The 21013-nt window shown below is 38.6% G+C and overlaps 1 protein-coding gene across 1 annotated transcript in view; it reads right to left on the reverse strand.

Annotated features, from left to right (window-relative positions):
* The window catches only part of atp6v1ba (ATPase, H+ transporting, lysosomal, V1 subunit B, member a), a 50746-nt gene extending 29999 nt beyond the window's left edge, over positions 1 to 20747 (reverse strand). The window contains exon 1 of the mRNA XM_053332904.1: positions 20557 to 20747. Coding sequence (XP_053188879.1) covers positions 20557 to 20662 — 106 coding nt within the window. The 5' untranslated portion in view covers positions 20663 to 20747. The remainder of the gene's footprint in view (positions 1 to 20556) is intronic.
* Between the last annotated feature and the right edge of the window lie 266 nt (positions 20748 to 21013).

Below are 21013 nucleotides of genomic sequence, written 5' to 3' on the forward strand. Positions count from 1 at the left end.
AGTGAAAAAAGGTTATAAATGTAATTGCATTTCCACTCATGTCTTGGGCATGTTTGAGTTGAGAGATAACTGTAATTATAACTATTGTAATTATCTGTTAACTCTATGTGCTCATTCATCAGTTTCTATCTGCGGATGCCTTTCATTATTCTCACTCACTCTGTATTAAGTGTATGGTCAGTGATTGTTATTATTGCTGCTTTAACTGTGTGTTCTCCCCTCATGTGGAGCTATTTCCTCACCTACTCAGCTCATGCCGTTTGTCCCGGCTTGGATGACCCACCATTGGTTGGTTTCTTATGTACACCACCGCCAGGTGAGCTATGGCCGACATCATCCTTGACAAACGACATCATAGCTCACACACGGGTCAGCCACAATAATAACGCCTCTGCACGCTCCGAGGACACGTTGCGCAATCGTGGCATGGTAAGACATCTGCTGACTCTGCAAATATTTGGAATGAGCTGCAGTCAGTGGAACCTGCTGTGTACAATTCCCTGAGGACATGATAGAAAACTGTTTATGCCAATTAGGGCTGGGTATCGTTTAAAAAAGTACCAAGTCAAGTACCAATCCAAGTACACTTATAATTATACTGATAACAACTGAGTACTTTATTCAATACCCATTCCTTATATACTGCTCCGTCTTTTATCCACTTTAGAGTGTTTAGGTGGCATCTGGGTTGCTGAACTGCAAAGTGAAACCAACTGAAATGTACCATGACTTCACCGTCACCGATAGCTGCGGACAGATGTTCCTATGTGTAGGCATAGCTGCACTTAGGGTTAGGGTTAGGGTCCAAAAAGCAAAAGACAATAAATCTTCTCTAAAATGTCCACTATTAACTACTGAGGTCATTTAATAAACTACGTATGTTCTAACAGTAAATGTGTTAAAATAAGATGATTGGCACAAATGCTGATCCATGTTAAACACATAACCAAACTAGATAGAAGTCAGTACCTTACATAGCATAAACATGTAGGTGTGTAATACAACATTTACTTTGGTTCCACACAAACATAAACCATACATGTGTTGTTCCTGGTTGAGGATCAGACCGCTGCTTCAAAACTGCGCCAAGAATTATTATTATCATTATAATGAGTGACAGTTCCCCATACCCAAGCATGCCCTTTGCTTTAAAAAAAAAAAACATGCTTTTATGAAAATTCTGTCAAATTTTCACATTATGTTTTTTTTTTTTTACTTTTTTTTTTTTTTTTTTAATGTCCAGCCCTTTTCTCCGCACAAATGGCAGACTGTCCATGTTGGCCATGTTTATAAAAGGATTTAATAGCTACACTTAGCCTACAAATTGCCCGCAGGTCTCAAAAGAGATACATATGGCTATTTACTGAAGGGTGATAATAATAATAATAATGATGTGGGGAAAATTGGGCTACATAATTATACAGGAACCTCTTAGAAATCCATAAGTCTACTACATCTTAATGGTAGATATTTAGTAACCGTGATGGGAGGGGATAAATGTAATTTTAAGAATTTGCTACTTTGCTTTTTCTCTTTTCACTGTGACCATCAAGATATATGTGACAACCATAACAGCAAGACAGAAAATACTCATAGTGATTATTTACTCTATGGGTGAGGATGTAAAAGGGAAAAGAATTAAAGGAACCATCCACATATTTAGTAATAGAAGTCTTTTCCCTTCACCTGCCTCATTTACCTTTTTAGTTACAGATGTAGATCCTTTTGAATAAGATACACGGTTTATTCTACTTAACTGAAGCTACTGGTGGACGATGTGTGTTGGCATCTCCTGTGTGTGATTTGGCACGTCAGCCAACGTTAGTTTTAGCAAGTTGACTACATAACATTGTTGTTACAGCCTACATGCGGGTCATGCCGACTGGTCAACTTTGCTATTTCATTAAAGCTCAAAAACATCAGCAGGGATAAATTTGAGGATGAAATAAGCTTAAAAAAATGATAAAAATAAATTAATAAAAACTATGACTGAAGTTATTTCCAGAACTGTATGAATAAAGACGGAATATTACACTCTGCTATGCTTTTTAACAGTACAACCTGAGGCTGTGGAATGCAATGCATCAGACCTACAATTAGGGCTGGGCAATATATTGATATTATATCGATATTGTGATATGAGACTAGATATCATCTTAGATTTTGGATATCGTAATATCGCAATATGTCATCAGAGTTGTCTTTTCCTGGTTTTACATGCTGCATTACAGTAAAATATATAATTTTCTGAACTTACCAGACTGTTCTAGCTGTTCTGTTAAGTACCTTTTACCCACTTTTTCATTATATCCACATTACTGATGATTATTTATCAAAAATGTTAGTGTAATATTGTTGCAATATCGATAGAGGTATTTGGTCTAAAATATCTAAAATATAGTTTTGCTTTTCATGTTCTTAGTGCTGTAGTTAGACAATGTAGATAATTAAGTGGTAAATGGAAATGGACTGTACTTATATAACACTTTTCTAGTCTTTTTGACCACTCCAAGCACTTTTACACTAAATGTCACATTCACCCATTCATTCACATTTATACACTGATGACAGGAGCTACCACACAGGGAGCTAACCTGCTCATCAGGAGGAAACTAACCATTCATACAGCAATTTCAAGGATACATGGATATGTGGACTGGAGGAGCCAGGAATCGAACTACCAATCTTAGGATTGGTGGACGACAGCTGTACCCTCCCGAACCACAGCCATGACAAATGAGAGTGTGTTTCCCCGAGGTTGGTGTGGTTACAAAAGTTGGTGATTACTGTATGAATTTTAATCTAGGCTCCTTTGATCATAAATACAGCAACTTAATGCATTCATTCTTCTTTTTTTTAAGTGCCCTCAAAATTTTGTAAATTCCCCAATTTTCCCAACTCATTAACTCATTAACAATGAAATTATAAATCTCAACTCTTGTAATATTGAATTTCCAATGTAAAACTATTCTGAATTCAGGTTTTGCAGCAGACATTTTAACCTGGCTCAGCCACAAGAGCATTAGTGAGGTTCAACACTGATGTTTGGTGATGAGGACTGGCTCATATCTGATGTTCCAGTTCATCCCAAAAGTGTTGGATGGGGTTGAGGTCAGGGCTTTGATTGTTCTTCCACACCAAACTGGGTAAAGCATTTCTTTGGAGCTGGATTTGTGTGCAGGGTATTGTCCGCTGAAACTAGAGCTAGATTTAAAAGGTGACTACAATGATTTTACACATCTGTATATGCTCCCAATGTATGAGAGTACTATTGCATTTTGAAATAAAGTTGTATAAAACCATTTGTGTCTCCAGAGGGAGCTTTGTGAAGTCTGAAATTGCCTCAAGAGAAGTCACTTGATTCAGCGTCGGTTGGGGCTGAAGATGTTTTAAAATAATTTTTAAATGTGGAGGTGTAGAGTTAGAAAGAAGTGAGGTTATGAAACCTGTGTAGCTCCTCATCTCTGCTGGAGCCTAGCAGCTCAGGGCTGTCAAGTTGCAATGTGGGAATTGTAAGTGCTAAGTTTAGAAGGAAGAAGAATGTGTGAAATTAAAAAAAACACTTTTATACATTTTTAAAACCAAGACAGCAAAGTTCTAGGAGTGCCAATGATAAATTGGTGGAGTACTCCTTTAACATTGCTCTTAACTGGAACTAAGGGGCTTAATTCAAACCATGAAAAAATTGTCTGCATACTTTTGTCTATATAATGTACCATTTAATTGTGGCCCACTAGCTTAAGAAATGAGAAAAACATCCCTAATAGTGTTTTAAGTGTTTTAAGGTTGATCCCTTTAAGCAAATGTATTAGCCAATTGGTGGCACTAAGTCTGAAGTGTATTTAATTTTTGAATAAGTAGCTCCACTCCACTCGCCCCCCCCCCCCCCCCCATATAGAACCCCATCATGATAAAAAAAAAACAACCAGGGCAGTTCAGGGTAGTGGTCCCCTCTTATGTACAACTGCAATGATTTTTTTTAAAAAGATGTGGTTTGCTCTCTCATTTCACAAGATAACGATGACTCAATGGGCTATAGGTTCAGGAGGTGTGAAGTAGCAACATTTCTCATTAGGTTTGGAAAACTTTCTCCACCCCTCTTTTGCTACTTCAGCTCAAGTGCAGCGGTCCCCTGGCTTGGCATGCAACGACAGTGTGGGTCACCCTGCAGCCTGTTCAGCTGCCAGAGCCCTTTGTGTACAAAGATGTTAATTGGTCCTAATCCGCCACTAGAAGCTGTTTTGGTAGCCTGACCTCGCACCCTGAAGGACACCTTGGTGTGAAATACTAAAGAGCCCATTCAAGTGCCAGAGAAAAGAGGCACAGAGCATTCCAACACAATTCAATTTCCCAGCTGAAAGAGGAGGGGGGGACCAGCGGGGAAAGAGCGGGGGTGAGGGGAGGTGGGTGGGGGGGGGTTCGGAGCTAGGATGGAGATGGGGGCGCATCATCATTCTGACAATAAATGAGCGCTACAAAGCAGTGGCTGCTGTGATGTGCAGCCTCACATTCACGTCTTAGCCTCTACTTCAAGGGATTCCCACAGCCCCTCTGGACATGGGAATGCTAATTGCCTCAAACCTAAAACCAGCCCACACACACACACACACACACACACCACCTCAGCCCCCCTCCCATACACACCCACCCACACACAGCCAAAAACATGCAACAGTGAATCAATAAACCAACAGGATAAAATCGCTAATTGTTTCTATGTTGTCGCGGTCATGTTTCTATTGACTACTGTGGGTTGCTGGGCTGTACAGTAATATCAAATTCTGTCCTGGCCCAAAATAGAAACAGTCAACCACAGTGCTGTAAACAAACCTCTGTAGCTACTGCGTTGGTCAGGATCATTGATTTACCGTCGTCTCCATGCCTTTGGTGGCTGGATAGAACGAAAACTGCAATGCCAAAGTGTAGAAAGAAGAGCCCAGATCATCTGAGAGTGTAGATGCCCTGCTCAGTCATTACAAAGATTGTTTTTTCCAAGTCTTGTTTTGATACAAACACCTTCACACCATATGTAATGAACAGATGGTCACTGCAATCACTCCTCATACTCATACTGACTGCAAAGTCATACCTTTGTAACCACAGTCCAACGCCTGTGCAAGAATGTATCCCGAAGTCTAGTCAAAGCTACTGTGAGGCTTCAGCACTCTGAGTTTGTTTCATCAAGTGGTTCTTCTTCCAAAGTTAGTCTGTTTAGTGTTCTCTTGCCAAGTTGTGGCAAAGAGACACCTCCTTGTAGTTTCAGATAAGGTTTCTGAAGTATAAAACACTGGTAATAAACCTACACAGACTTGTTCCGTATCACAGTGTTAAGGAATACAATGGTGCTTAAAAATCCCAAAGGCATGTTTGTAAGTACTGTCAAAAAAAACATACACATTCTTTCTATTAAACTGACAAAGAGAAGTTATATTAACCTGGTGTGTTGTAGTACACAACAAGTGCCACCAGAGGGCAGTCAGTCATGGTACAGGCAGCTGGTAGAACAGGCAGCAGAGGTCAGAAAGGTGACGAGCACCCGACGGATATAGAACTCGCATGAAAAAAAAAATGAAAAAAAGGGCGTCTGGTTGCTTCAGGTATGATGATGTGGGTGAGCCAGCAAATACAGAGGTTCTGCTCACTATTTGCCATTGCGTTATTTTATGAGTTCGCCATTGTGAACAACATTCTGTAATGCTGTTATGTTACGGTATTACAACAAAGAAGTTAGCTAACCGATCAATTATTTGAGGTAAAAATAGTGAGATGTACACATTTAACTTTACACACTAGTATAATAAATCCCAGAAAGACTTGACCAAGGAATTGGTAATACGTTTTTATAGTGACTCAGACTCAATATTTTGTCCACCTGGAGGATTTATTATTGTGTAGTGTAGCTATATATCACACAAGACACACACTTTGTTAAAAATGTAACTAGATTAAAAAAAGATCTGTATGTGATGGGGGACGAGGTTGTTGATAATGAAGACAAAGTCACCATCTCCACTGACATCCCTTGACTAAACGCAATTGCCATTATCCGTCTTAGTGGATAAAAGAAATAATGATAACTGTGAATGAGAAAATGAATTGTTTCGTGTTTAGTGTTGCGGTGGGGACTTCAGTGGATGATGTTCAAAGCTAAACCATGAGTGTGTACCAGTGCCACAGATATCTTTAGTGGGACAGTCATTAACCCCTTCAACAACATATGAATGCAGCCTTAAAGGGATCACTTCTCTGCCAGCATGGAGACAATACTGAAATCTGTACACAAATAGCCCAAAGAAGCATGTTCCAGCTCATGGGGCTGTTTCTTTCTGAAATTCTATCTAACTCATTGTCAAAAAATACCAAACATGTCCATATCTGCTTGTAAAGTCCAATTATTTGTGAACAAAAGCATATTTCACAATGAAAAACACGTCATGGTTCGCCAGAATGCTTTTAATTTGAAGGAGTGGCAGTACTGATGGCCCACAGAAACTCTGTACATATAAATATAATTCAGCTTAACTGCAAAATACAAAAACTCTCTATGACTACAATTGCATTTGTGAACTGATGAAAATTAAAAAAATCTTATATTGAATCTATTATACTATCTTTATTATCTCAGCTAAATGAAACTGAGGTAACCTTAAGTGGAAAAAAATACTACCAAGGTCAGAACCAATAATAACATATCCTCAGGATTTGCTAAAATGAAAGTGTTACAATAACAGACTATTATTCGCTCGAGAGTTTGAGACAGAACAATCAGTCCTTTATTCCACCCATCTTATTTGCGTTGAGAGGAGAAGAAAAACAATTGCTATGTTCTTGGACACAAAAGCACAAAAACACATCTTGGATTTAGTGTTCAACCTGCAGAAAGTGCTTTGCGCTTTTACATTAGAAAAGAAATCTACAAAAATCTACTAATAAATAAACTAAAAAAACCACACACACAAAAAAAACAAAAAACAGATGAAGGTCAAGTTGGATATTTTGTATAGGCAGACAACTTTTACAACAAAAAGCATTTCAGAATCTTTGGTGGGCTCATAAACAGCAGCCAGGATCAACTCAACTCTTTCCAAGCAGTCAGTGTAGTAACATGACCACAGGTCTGCTCCTGGATTTGAGACGGGCTTTTAACCCTGCAGGTACACAGGTACTCCATATTAAGGAGGACTCCCTACCTCACTGCACTGATTGTGGAGGGATGTAATCAGGCTCGAACCAGGAGCAGATTTGCTAGCAGAGTGGGGCCTCTTGTCTGCGGGTGTTTTTTGCTGAAGGGTAGTAACGTAGAGGAACAACATTGTCTATACAGAGAGGCAGCTGGTTAACTCAACAGCTTCATTACAAAGGTGGCGGAGTGCTTTGGTTACAACAGAACAACAGTTTACAACCTTTTCAGTGGTTGACACCATGGTTGTGTCATGAATTCAACAGTAATTTGTGTGCAAAGTAGAAATATTTCTACCGCTAACTCTCTCTAAATATGGACGTCATGACATGTCCGCAAAAGTGAAGCCAAATCATCTTGATCAGCCTTGCTGATTTTAGGCAATCTAGAGATTCCTCCTTCTGTATGCGACAGTGGATTTCAAAGATGGGCAGACAGGGGTCTTATCACAATTAAACAACTATTTGACGGAACAGATATCAAATCCTTTTCTTTACTACAGGAAAAATTCATGCTTTCACCAAAGGATCTGTACACAAACCTCCAAATACGACACTATATCACAAGCCATAAAGAAAGAGAGGCAGACTGCAAACACCCAAATAAAATAGAAGAATACTTTATTACTATAGCAGAAAAATGTTTTCAAACTAAAAGGCATGTTTGTCCTATACAGTACATAAAAGGCTCACAGCTGATATCCCCCAAAATACCTGGAGCATCAAAGAAAAATGGGAATTAGAATCATAATTGAAGATAGTGTATAGGAAGATGTGCTTGTAGCCATACGGAAATAAACAGTCAGTTATGGAAAGAATTTGATTGGAAACTAAAAATTAGATGATTCAACACTTGGTTACTTTATGTTGGAGGAATTGTGGAAAGATAGGTGATATCACATGCCTTTTGGGACTGCCCAGTAATTCAGGGGTTTTAGAAAACCATTAAAGAAGAAATAGAAAATATCTTAAAAGTGACTGTCCCCTTAGATCCTCTGTTGTTTGTACTGGGAGTTGTACCTAAGGAGACATACAGTACAGATCAGAGATTCTTTTTAAAGGATTTGTTTACTGATTGCTAAGAAAATGATAACTGAACTGGAAGGATGTAAACAGAGACTTAAACAGGTCTACACGATGGAACAAATGACTGCAAGCCTTCAGATGAAGAGGGTGTGTCCTGTGGGTCGTCATCTGGCCACCCAATTGTGCAGAGTCTGGCTCCAAATGACATCACAGAAGCAAGATGGCCATTCTTGGAAAGTAGATATTTTGGCTTCACTTTTGCATAACGGTAAAAAGTTGAGATGTGTCATCTATATTTATACATAGTCAATGATTTCTACTCATATATTAATAAATCAATCATTCAAACTATATTTATATAGCACCAAATCACCACGAAAGTCATCTCGAGGCATTTTACACAAAGAGCAGATCTGACCGTACTCTTTCAATGAGGCCCATTAAATCGATTGTTGAATTGAACTAAGTCACTGCTTTCAATTTCATTGAAGGCTTGTTTATAGTGGGAGGATGTAGAAATATGTTTCATTTATTGCACTACAACATGGATCTGTAGTGACCATATAAATGACAAATGACAAATGTTTTTGTATTTAAGTGTATACTACAGTACATCTTCAGCTATCAGAGTATATCATAAAATAAGGTTTTCTCATTCAGTGGGTACAAAATTAAAACTAAAACCAAGAGTGAAGCTTTTCATGAATAGAATTAGAGGTCTTAGTGTAAGGAGGCACAGGGAAACTTGAAACTATGATGAAGATCAAACAAAGATAAAAGGTCTTCTGAATGTCCTGCTGGGATTTATAAAAAAAGGCTGAGTGACTTCCCAACACTGGGCTCACTACACACACAATTAATCATCACTACTGCTGTGGAAACTCCAAATCTGGCCTGATACAAAAGCCATGCCACTGTTAGGGAAGTGAAGCAATGGCATGGGGGATGTCTTGGATTTGAAAATACACACTTCTTAGTTCTCTAAAAAGACCAACCAATTCTTCAAATGATGAATGTGAGGAAATGTATGACAAGCGGTCAGCAAAAGAAGTGTGCTCTTCACATGGATTAGCTTCTGTTCATGCCAGAGACAGAAATGGTGTCAAATCCTTAGCCTACATTTTAATGTTCTTTCATGAAAAGAATGGCAAACGCCCACGGGAGAGGCTTTTTTTTTTTTTTTTTCCTAGTGACAAGCTAGCTGCTTAAGCCTAATTAGAATGTGGATTATAGAACTGTTACAAAAATAACATTGATTTTATAGAAATTACTTTCATAGTGACAGATGAGACATTTGTTTATCGTGACTACATTATTACCATTAATTAAATCTTCACAAAGAAGTATAGTGCCTTGCTCCATGTCTTTTCATAGCACTAAATGACAGAATGCACTACTAAAACAAAGGCAAGCCATTTCGTGGGCTAATAGCTTTTGTCGCATTTGACATGAGAGAGACAAAGGCCTCTTGAAAGAAAAGACTTGGTCTGATGAGAAATCTCTTTATTTGTTTATTTTCCTGCTCTGTCTCGCAGTGGCTTTTCTATAGCTGCCTCTCTTTAGAGCTTTGTCGAGTCAATAAGGTAGTGAAAAACCATCTCAACATCTTGATCTTATACACCGTTTGATGCCTGACAACTGACTATACTGAACAAAGTCCTAGTGATGTCCCTCCAGTCCACACTGATGGTAGAGTTTGCCTCATACCAACAGGAATGTGGCAGATCCAATTGTCATCTGTATTTGTCAGGTGTTAATTTTGAGAAACACAAGTGATACCAAATCCAATGGAAGACACTATTTGTATATATGACTTCTAAAAAGCCATGACATAAAAGCTCATTTTAAATATAAAGATACACTGCTTTGAAGAATAACAGTCTGACATGGTTGTTCAAAAACTCAGTTCAAATGTCTTTAAATGGCATCTACAGTTTCCTCCTGATTAAAAATCCAGAATGTATGAACAAGAAAATATTGTTAATTTCGGGAGTTTACTTCTTCAATTCTTATTAAATCTCCTTGACAACATACATACACGCACAAACGTAACTATGACACTAAAAAGGGACCCATTGTGTTTTTTTCTTATCTTCACTCCTATATACAATGTTATAATGTGATTAAACATTATTAAACATGGTCCAAGTGTCAAATAATAAGGTAAATCCCATGTGAGCAAAAAGCACAGATTTCAGACTCTGAACGATTGATTTCTAACCATTTTCTCTACTTTCGGGTGAACAACACACATGTTTATCTGCTCTACATTATGGTGTTTTTCCATTGTTTTGGACGTAGTCACCATGCCGGGCCATGACTCCATTACACAGTAGAATAAGTAGTTTACCTGTTGGAGGTGTCTGCAGCTCTTAGTCAAACATCATCATCACTCTGGTTGTTCTGCTTGCACTATTCCTCCCTGTATTATTTCTAACTGTCTCGACAAAAAGAGCTCCAAATATCTCCATATCTTGTTGTGTCGACATTTCTTTTTAATTTTTTGCACCACTAATGAAGCTCAACAGATTTTACTTTCTGTATAACCTTGATTTAGTCTTTCAAAAGCTTTTAATGTGACGTAGTTAAGCAGGAATCATTGGGTTTGCGTCAGCAGTAACTCTACATGAGTCATCTGGAGGGGGTCGTTAAAAAGACAGGAGCTAAGACTGCATGTTAAGAGACAGAGGCTGAACTGAGGGGCTGCATAAAGGGCCAGTGTAAAATAAATAAGGAGTCTTTTTAACTGTGAATCATCCCAGAATAAAAACAGAGGTAGAAATAAGCTAAAAGGTAACACTAGCTAGAACCCAGACGTAGCTACATATGTACATTTTTAATACTATACTAATTGTATGCAGTTTGTAAAAGTTGCGAATTGCATTTGTTGTGTTTAGTGGAACAGCTCTCAATGTGGTTACACCATACATTACTGTGTATTGATGTGATGTTAGCATTGTTAAGTTAGCTAAGGAAATTATAGCTGGATCAGTATGATGAACAGTACATGAGATTTGGGTATATTAATGTGACTAAGGACTCTTTAGAACAGAGAGAACCATTATTGATCTAATTTTATGTATTATACTTATCACAGTTTTAAAAATTCTACTCTTTGACAGCAGTTTTTATTTCATTCATTTTCCTCCCTTTGAAAGAGGCCTTTGTTTGTGGTGTGACTGGCTTAGTCTCAAATCCAACCTTTTAGGATTAATTTAAATAAAAAGGTTGGTGATTGATCGTCTACACATTTGTATGATGTTTTATTTATGTTAAAAAGGTGATAAAAGTTTTATCCTTCATTTAAAACAATATGGTCTGTCAGGTCTCACTTCTGTGTAATAAGTGTCAAAGAGACATTCGAAGGTATTATGATCACTTTGGGCAATGTAAATCAATTTAAAGCTTTTGAAGTTCTCAGGAAGTGAGTGGTATCTTTCAGGTAAAGGTTAAGAGACACTAAGGCCTTTACTTAAAGGAGGTGTCTCTAACCCATTTACAGTTTAAACCATGTGATGAATTGCTATTTTTAGCTAGAAAATGTATTGTGATTAACTGTACAAAAAGATAAACCATTTACTGCCACATTGTGATTCAGGATGCTCCTTCATGACAGAACCAGATCAGTTCTGAAGGGTAATGAAAGGTGGTTTCCTTTGCTTAACTACTTACTTGAGAAATAGAGGAAGTGTTAGTGCTGAGGGGCCGATATAACCATCCAGGATGTTTTAGTGTTTTAACTCAACTCAACTTCACTTCATGTATTGTGTTTTACGTGTTTCACTGTGTACCGTTGTGAAATGGTAACGTTGATGTGACTATTATGTATGACTACACAAATTAATATTAAGTCTGTGAGCTGTTCAGTCTGTGGCTCAGGAAGTACAGCCACCGATCAGAAGATCAGCGGTTCGATTCCCGGCTCCTCCAGTCCACATATCGATGTAACCCTGAATTGTTCCCTATTGCTGTGCCAACGGTTAGCGTCAATCTGATGAGCAGGTTGGCACCCTGTGTGGTAGCTCCTGTCATCAGTGTGTGAATGTGACATGTAATGTAAAAATGCTTTAAGTGGTCAAAAAAGACTAGAAAAGCACTATATAAGTACAGTCCATTTACCATTTAATATAGAGGAAAGCTTCTGTCAAAGTAAGGAAGGGAGGCAGTCAGTGGAGAATGGATGGATGGCATTTATATTTATATTTATTTTTATTTATATTTATTTTTATTTTTGTCTGATGATGACGACAAAACATAATTCTTATTTCTGATGAAAACCAATTTTAAAAAATGAATTTATAAGATCATCACACTGAAAATGGATTTATTCTGTTTACTCTTTAGCTTTTTAAGCTTCTCTACAAAAAGGGGAAGGTTCAGTTCAAACAGGAACAGGACGAGCCAGCTGTTCAACAAACAGAAAGCGTTTAGGAGTTAGGAGTTTAGGAGGAATAATACGCACTCTCGACTGTAGAATAAGTCTGCTGCTTTTTTTGCCAGAGCACTCATCCACTCCTACAACAGTGATGCATTGACAGTCCCATCTGAGCGGGTCAACGTACATCATGTAACCTGGCTTCTCGGCCCACCTCCTGCTGAGCTGGACTGAATGTGGGCTCAGCTTTGGTGAACAGGCCTTTCTATTGGGACTCCTGTAATGTAATCCATTTTACACTGATGTTAAAAAACTAAACTGAAATGGTGACATGAATGATTAGCCAGTTACAGGAATCTGAATGTGGCTTCAGTAGATCTGTCTTAAATACCTCTCTTATATAACAGAGATAAGGGACATAAAAGCAAACTAATCTCCCCCACACTGAAGCTTTAAGCATTCAACATGAAAATGCAGCACATTTAAAAGTCTCTGAAGTTTCCTGACAGTTACGGGAGATGATTATTTGGGTCTAAATTGCTGCCTCATCACGAGAATGGACCACTGCTGTTTCGTAATGTGTTTGATGAGAGAGAGAAAAGGAGAGAGAGAGAGAAAAAAAAAGAAAAGAAAGAGGCAAGCCGTAGTGCTGGAACAAAATTAGAGAATTTCAGAGGTGGGATGGTAAGATGTTTTTAGGACAGAGGTTTTTATCACATGTTGTATTCTCTCTGTTTGCCTCTCAGATGGCCCCCGGCTCCATTAAGTCATTTCCTTCCAGTTTGCTAAGAGGCTTTTAGTCCATGCTTGCCTCTTTGACACTTGCACAAAAAGGGAAAAAAACAACACAACCCCCCCCCCCCCCCCCCCCCCCATCACCTTAGCAGGCTCGGGCAGCGTTCAGTAATCAAAGTCGTAGGAAAGGCTCAACATCACAGGATAACACTACGCTGAGATCTGGGATTCAAATAATGTTATCAGCATGGCCACAAAATGAACAATGAGGCTACCGTATGAACACTAACAACTGTCTGAACTCATCACAGTAGATTAGGCTTCATAAATGATGTTTATTAAGTAAGATAAAGGGACAGTTGTATGAAGCTTTTCTAAAGGAGACTCACCTCAGCCATTGTGATGCATTACTCTAATCAAAACAGAGGTGAAGTCCACTGTTATAAAGTTAGTCATGTCATTTCACCTAATTACCATAGTCACGTTCAATTACGTGACATTGTACTTTCTAAGTCATTTAGGATGATTATCACACTTTAGAGTAAAAGTATGAACAGCACCTCTATTCAAACACCACACACTAATTGTTCTAACTTTAAGGCCTGCTCACTAGTACTTTAAATTAAAATGACCAGGACTGAGTATTCTCTACATTTATCATTTGGTCTAGAGCTGCAACATCAAAAACGTATCCACAACTATTTTGATAATTGATTCAGTGTTTCACTCACACATTCTTTGGTTTCAGCTCCTTTCATTTGAAAATGTGCTGCTTTTCATTGTCAAAGAGGAAAGTAATAGGCTACAAGTATGTTTAGGTCTTGGATGGTTGGTTGGAAAATATGAGGAATTTGAACTTTGTCACTACAACTATATATTGTCTAAGAAATAATGGCAATAAACGATATTGTCATTTGAAGATAATTTTATATCACTGATATAATGATAATATAATAGCATGAAAATGATTGGAGAGTGGGTGCTATGATTGAGAGCCATTATGGTTGGGGACAGAGTTATTTACCTTTAATTCTTCTGCATGTCCAAGTATCATAAGATAAGATAAGATATAGACATGATGTTGATATTGTACGACAAGTCGATAACGTTATTATTGTGACCGTTCTAGTATTGACAACTGTTTTGATAATTGATTGATCGTCTCAGTCACTTTTACAGTAAGAATGCCAAACATTCTTTGGTTTCACCTCTGTAAATGTGAACATAACATTTGTTGCTTTTCTTAGTCATAGAGGAAAGTAATAATGTAAAAATGTTTGGGTTTTGGACGGTTGGTTGAAAAATAGGAAGAATTTGACATGATTTTGAACTTGTCATTGTACTGTCTGGTAGGCCTGAAACCCTGACTTTATTATCAAAAAAGTGAAGTTTCCACTAATAGACAAAATCATTTGTTTAATTGTTTCAGCTCTAACAATGTAATAAAGTGAAATATTCAAAAAGGAAATAATTCCCACTATTAGGACAGATGATAAAGATACTGAGCTATCAGAGCTGTATTCACACTACATTTCTTCTGACATTTCACACCTTCATTAATATCAGGGGGTTACTAATGATTTTCACTGACAAACTGTACAAGCATGATAACACCCTCTGTACTGTTAAAAGTGTAGCGGTTGAGTGAGTTTACTGCTACATGACTGATGATAACAGACTTCTGATGCAAAGTAGCTGAAAAACAAATAATTCTCAATTTTCAATTATTCTCAACAATATAATCTCAAAAGAATAAAATGTACCTTATTTACTTACTGTAGTCATGACTGGCTACTGCTTTCCATATCTCTCTCTTAAAATAAACATGCAAAATGAATAAGCAATAATTAAATAGTATTATTGCCTTTAAACTATCTAAGCTTTGATCGTGTGTTTGCTGGAAACTGTCCAAACACAGAAAAGACAATCAAGTAAGAATTTCTTACTGTTATTATTTTCATTATCATTAAATCAAAACTGTATGCAGAGTTACAAAACTAGGAAAAGCTGCAATTGTTTTCACTTTAATTATATTTCATTTATTAACAATAATGCTGTTAGTTAATTGGAAAATTGATTGATTAAAGACCGTGTAAAGTGAAATCAGACATTTTCTTCTAAACACATTAAATAGGTCATAAATGTATTTCTAAAAAAGGTGTAAAAAGCATTTCAACCATTTAGATTTGAATTGTGGAGCTAGGCTTCACAAACTGTGTTTCCAGATTTCTGTGTCAGGATTTAGTAGGCGGGTCTGAAATCTCCGCCGCGTTACGTAACGCGGCGGTAATTATCATAAACCCGCCCCTGCTGCTGCTGCAGTATAAATACATTCAGCGCATTAGCCTCAGTCGTTTTCCAGCTCGCTCTCAGCTAGCTAACTAGTCATGACTCCTCCTCGTGTGTGCATCTTCACTGGAAGTCGGGATTTTTGAGCAGTCCGTTGTGTCTGTTTAGAGGTGCCGTACCGACCGCCTCCCTCCCCGGCTTACGTCCTCTCGTCCCGCCGGTGCTACTGGCATTACGTGCCCGCCACCGACCGTCTCCCTCCCCGGCTTCGTGCCCGCCACCGACCGTCTCCCTCCCCGGCTTACGTCCTCTCGTCCCGCCGGCAGCAGGTGCTACTGGCATTACGTGCCCGCCACCGACCGTCTCCCTCCCCGGTTTACGTCCTCCCATCCCGCCGACAGCAGGTGCCTATATCACCGCCACCGACCGTCTCCCTCACCGGCTTACATCCTCCCATCCCGCCGACAGCAGGTGCCATCATCACCGCCACCGGCATTATGTGCCCGTCAGAGAGTGTAAGTAACGTTATGTGCTTATAAGTTATAATACTGTACATTTAGGCAATTAAATGCATTTTGCTGAATGCGCAAATCCTGAAAGTGATTCTACATCATGCACCGTCATGCCCGTGTAATGTTAGCATGCATGTAATCGTGACATAATTTGGCCTTATTCCCTGAGCGTCATCCATCTGACAACACAATGATAACCGACAGGTAATATTTTATGTGCACCAATATAGCTATGACAAGGAATTATATGTAGACTGAGGTTTTACGTTTGTGTGTAATGTGAAACATGGACCGAGGGACACCTAAAATGAGCGTCAAAGTGACTTCCGAGGTACCCACGAGGTATGTTGTGTGTATGTATGCAGTGTTCATGATGACAGCCTAATGTCTCTTTTCCTTATTCCTGTTTTCTTTTCCCATGTACAGGTCTCAGTGTCTTCCTCCATCATATCTGGCAGCCACTGTTCCTGTGACTTACCTTGTGCCTAGACTTGGGCGGTATATATATTTTTTTCAAGCCTTCATAGCTTCCAGACATTTACCTTGGTGTATGGTATTTATTACACATTTCTGGCGACTAATTTCCGTGGTGACTAAAACATTTGAAATTAAACCACTATAACAGTATGAAGCACTCAGAAAGCACCTTGGTATACTGCAACACCTTTATACCGCCCAAGCCTACTCCTGCCTCAGCCAATCTCAGGACCAGAGCTCCACCAGCCTCCATTGTAAAAGAAGTTGTGACACACACAAATATATCATTACTCAATAATACATTTATTTTACATTGGACACATTTTATAAACAAATAACAATATAAGCAAGCAATAAACTATAAATAATAAAACAATCTAAAGGGGAGGTTTAAAACCTGTGTATTCCCCATCTTCATCAGGGTACTCCTGATGAATGCGGAGGACAACACAGGAGGGGATGACAACCCGGTTGTCCTTTCCCAGGTATCCCCAGCACCAGGACACAAAACTCCTGTAGGCCAGGTAGCGAGCACGCCTGTAATAAAAAAATGTAGAAAAATACTTTGATTTATATTTTTATGTATGTTTACTTTTGGTATGTTGTCCTCTGTGTAATCAAATTTGACACTGGAGCTGTCTTTCATAAAACATTGACATGTGTTGTCTTTTAGAAGAACCTATCTGAAACCAAACTGAACTTATTTGTTTCCCTCCACATTTTTTGTCATGTCTTACAGATTGGGACCTCAGAAGATGAGTTTGATTCATCAACCTGCAGTCTACCTCATCATATTGGCTAAATGGATGGACAAGAAAATGGACAGCAGTTTCCAAGGAATTTCCACGACCACACAGCTACATTTTCAGAAATAATAATAATAATAATCTAGTGATTGCTTGTATAAATGTCCAATCATGTGCATTCAGTTTATACATCTATATATCAAGGTGATGTACATGTTGTTTGATTTACTATGTAGTGAAAAACAGCTAAAGAATGAACTAGTATTTATTGTTTGCAATCTGTCCAACATGAGAGTTTATATATAGCTCAGGAAGATGAAGGATTAAAATGGATACAGTCAAGCATCACTCATGTGCTTTGAGTGTAAATGAAATACACTGTATACATTAGTCAACTATAATATGATTGTATAAATGATGTAAGTTTATTCCCGGGTACTAAACCTTACCTCTCTTTGAAAGGCATGTCATTTGATCAACACAAGTGTAATTTATAAATATCCGAAATCAGTAAAACAATTATTATATTGTCTACGTTACCCAGATCTTTCCTTTTCCGCCAGTGGTCCATGGTCTGCCTGATAAATGTTTAGTGCATTCTGCAGGGAGTAGGGGTTCAGGCAGACTGGCTCCAAGCCTGGATGAAGAGTCATGCAGCGTGGCTCTTCAGGCAGCTCTCCACATCTACTCTGAACCTATAGGAATATGTGTAATAGGTGTTTTAGTGCTAGACATCTAGTATGCTGCTGCTTATGTATTCATTATTTGAATTATTATTGTGAAAAACAGTTTTTATTTACATACAGCATTCAGCTCCTTGCAGCAGACATGTTCAACCTCTGTGGGCAGTGTTCTGCATTCTCCACATGTGCACCTGCACAAGTACATTTTTAATCACAGTGTGACAAATGTTAACCATTTCAGTTGTCAGTTCAGTATGAAGCCTGGTTCAGCAAAATGACCTAATCAGTTGAAGCATATTGTCTTATTCAGCCTGTGTGTTATAATGATGACATTCAGCAATCCACAAATTAATCAAGACAGGTAAGTAACTGACCAAGTGAAACTGGCTAGTGTTATATTTAACTTTTTTGTAGTCTAATTAGTTACCTAATGCGTTTCCCCACATTTGTTGAATAGTGTGATCTGAAAAAACGAGTAAAATGCCTCCTTTCAAAGCTGGACAAACTGAATTTACTTGGGTTTACCACCCACTACACTCTTAGAAAGAAATACTAGTACTACCTTTATTAGGTATAAACAAAAGGAGTAATTAAATTAACGAAACAGTAATAAAAATCAAGTGTTTAATCTGAACAGACAAAACAATCACAATTCTTCATTACATGAAACCCTAACGTTTTTAGCTAGTCAGTGGGAGCGTACCTCGGCAGCTAACTCGGTTGCTAGCTCGGCGTCAGTATCCCATAGCAGATAGTCAGTAATACATATTGCTAACTTGCATAAATAGGAGACATACATTACCATTCTGTTGCAGACTGTGAGGCACGAGATTTTGCATGTTCATTGTCTGACTCCGAGTCAGTGTCTGGCTCTGATGGCTCAAACATGTAGGGCTGGGTCACTGCAATGCTGTTAGCGCGAGCGTCCATTGCTACTGTTGCTATGTTACACGGAGGCGGCCCCCTTCCGCGCGTGGGTGTGTTTCCAGCGCCTTCAGCAGACACGCCCCCAGCGTTTGACTGCACAGAGAAGTGCTTGATTTTTCATGATTTTAAAAGATAATTTTACATACTTAGACAATTTTTCTAGCATTCAAATTTGGAAGGATGGTTAATAACACATCTGTCTGTGATGTGACTAACTCAGAACACAAATATATTTTCACTTTACACGGTCTTTAACTGTTTGTTTCAGCACTAAACTGAGCTGCATTCCAAAGAAATATTACAACATTAATATCCCAGTGTAAACCATACAGACTGTACCAAAGAACTTTGTACAGTTGGTGATCTACTGTGTCACGATTAATGGTGTAAGAAAACGGTTTTCATAGCAAAAAAAAAGACAAATACTATATAAACTATAGTTTATAAATATAAATTCTATTAATATTAAAATCAAAAGGCTGCTTTACAAAGCTCTCATTGAAACTAATGTAAAGACAAAACAAGGTTTCCTTCCATCAGGCCAGACGGTGCAGGTTCAACACTGCAGCCTGCAGCTCATGTGACTGATCACATGAGAGGTCATCCCATCTGTCACAATCCTCAGCAAAATGCTACAGCGTTAGCGAACATAACCTTTAAAGTATTCTCCAAAACGCCAAACTGTAACATTTCGGTTGCAAGGATAATATAAAGACGGTGAAACCACCTTAGACCTCCTGCACTCTCAACTCATGTAAAATTATCATATTGACGTCGCTTCATTCATTCATCATTAACCGCAGTCAGCTGACTGTGTACTGCTAGCTAATCCACGACGATGGTGACATTTAACTGTCCGGTTGAAATAACATCGAGCCCGTACGCCGTCAACACGACATGGATGCATGAAACATAAAACAAATTAAAAGAAAACGCATATGTATTAATTTAACACGCTTGGTACACATATGAACAGAGTTGTAGCTCTATTCAGCTGGATGCTGCGCCAGATCAGCTGCTGTTAGCAAGAGCTAGCAGACTAGCTTAAGCCTAGCTAGTTTGCTATTTAACACGACTGACATTTATGTAGCTAATTTAGTAGGTACAGCATGCACGTAATAATGACATTTATAATGTTCATTTATCTACACAATACACTTTTAACTGGCGACATTTATTGTGCATAAATAGCTCGTTTTCTGAGAATCGTTTCTAGCTTGTTAGCGAACATTGCTGCTGAGTTCGCGTCCAATAGGAATCCATAGAGTCATATTCAAAGTCACCAGTGACATTGTGTATTCTGTCTTTTATAATTAACACACGTCATGCATGTTTCATGCGTTTATAGACCAACACTTTAACTGTAGCATTCAGTTACCGATACTGATATCAAGGACTGTAATGCCACATCATTACTGACTCTGACCAACTGGAGAGTGACAGGAATGTTACATTTAATACGTTTTTATATTTTGCACTCTTAATACAGAAGAGATTCACAAGCGTTATAAATTGTGACTAGAATACTCCCATGATTCCCATGGCCTCGAATGCAGCACAGCAGCCTTGTTAGCAGCTCCATCCAGCAGCCAGCTAATGTCACTTACTCAGCCTGGGTTGGGAGATATAATTCCTGGTCACAGCCTGGGTGTGTGTCCTCGCTGCTCCTGCCAGGCCGTTGTCCATCGCCCTGTTTGCCACCAGTGTTGCCATCGTCGGAGAAACCAAAAACCTGAGCAAGCTAACGTTGGTCGATGTGCTGTGTTAGCTGGAGCTGAATAACATGAATGACAGTGGATCAGCTGATCACATGACTTGAAGGAACCGGATGTTCCACAAGCAGGGGCGCGTGTGTGAGGGAGAGGTAGAGGCAGAGGTGTGTGGACCATACAGTCTATGGTGTGGACATCATTTCTGTTCATATACCTGTTTATTTATTATTCTATGTGTCTATTCAACAGCTAGATAGCTACATTTCAGACCCCATGCAGGCAAATAAATAAATAATAATGATGATAAACTATTTATGTGTTTACCTTTCAAAACACAGTTGCAAAGATGTTT

Source organism: Scomber japonicus, chromosome 14, assembly GCF_027409825.1.
Source record: "Scomber japonicus isolate fScoJap1 chromosome 14, fScoJap1.pri, whole genome shotgun sequence".
NCBI classification, from domain to species: Eukaryota; Metazoa; Chordata; class Actinopteri; order Scombriformes; family Scombridae; genus Scomber; species Scomber japonicus.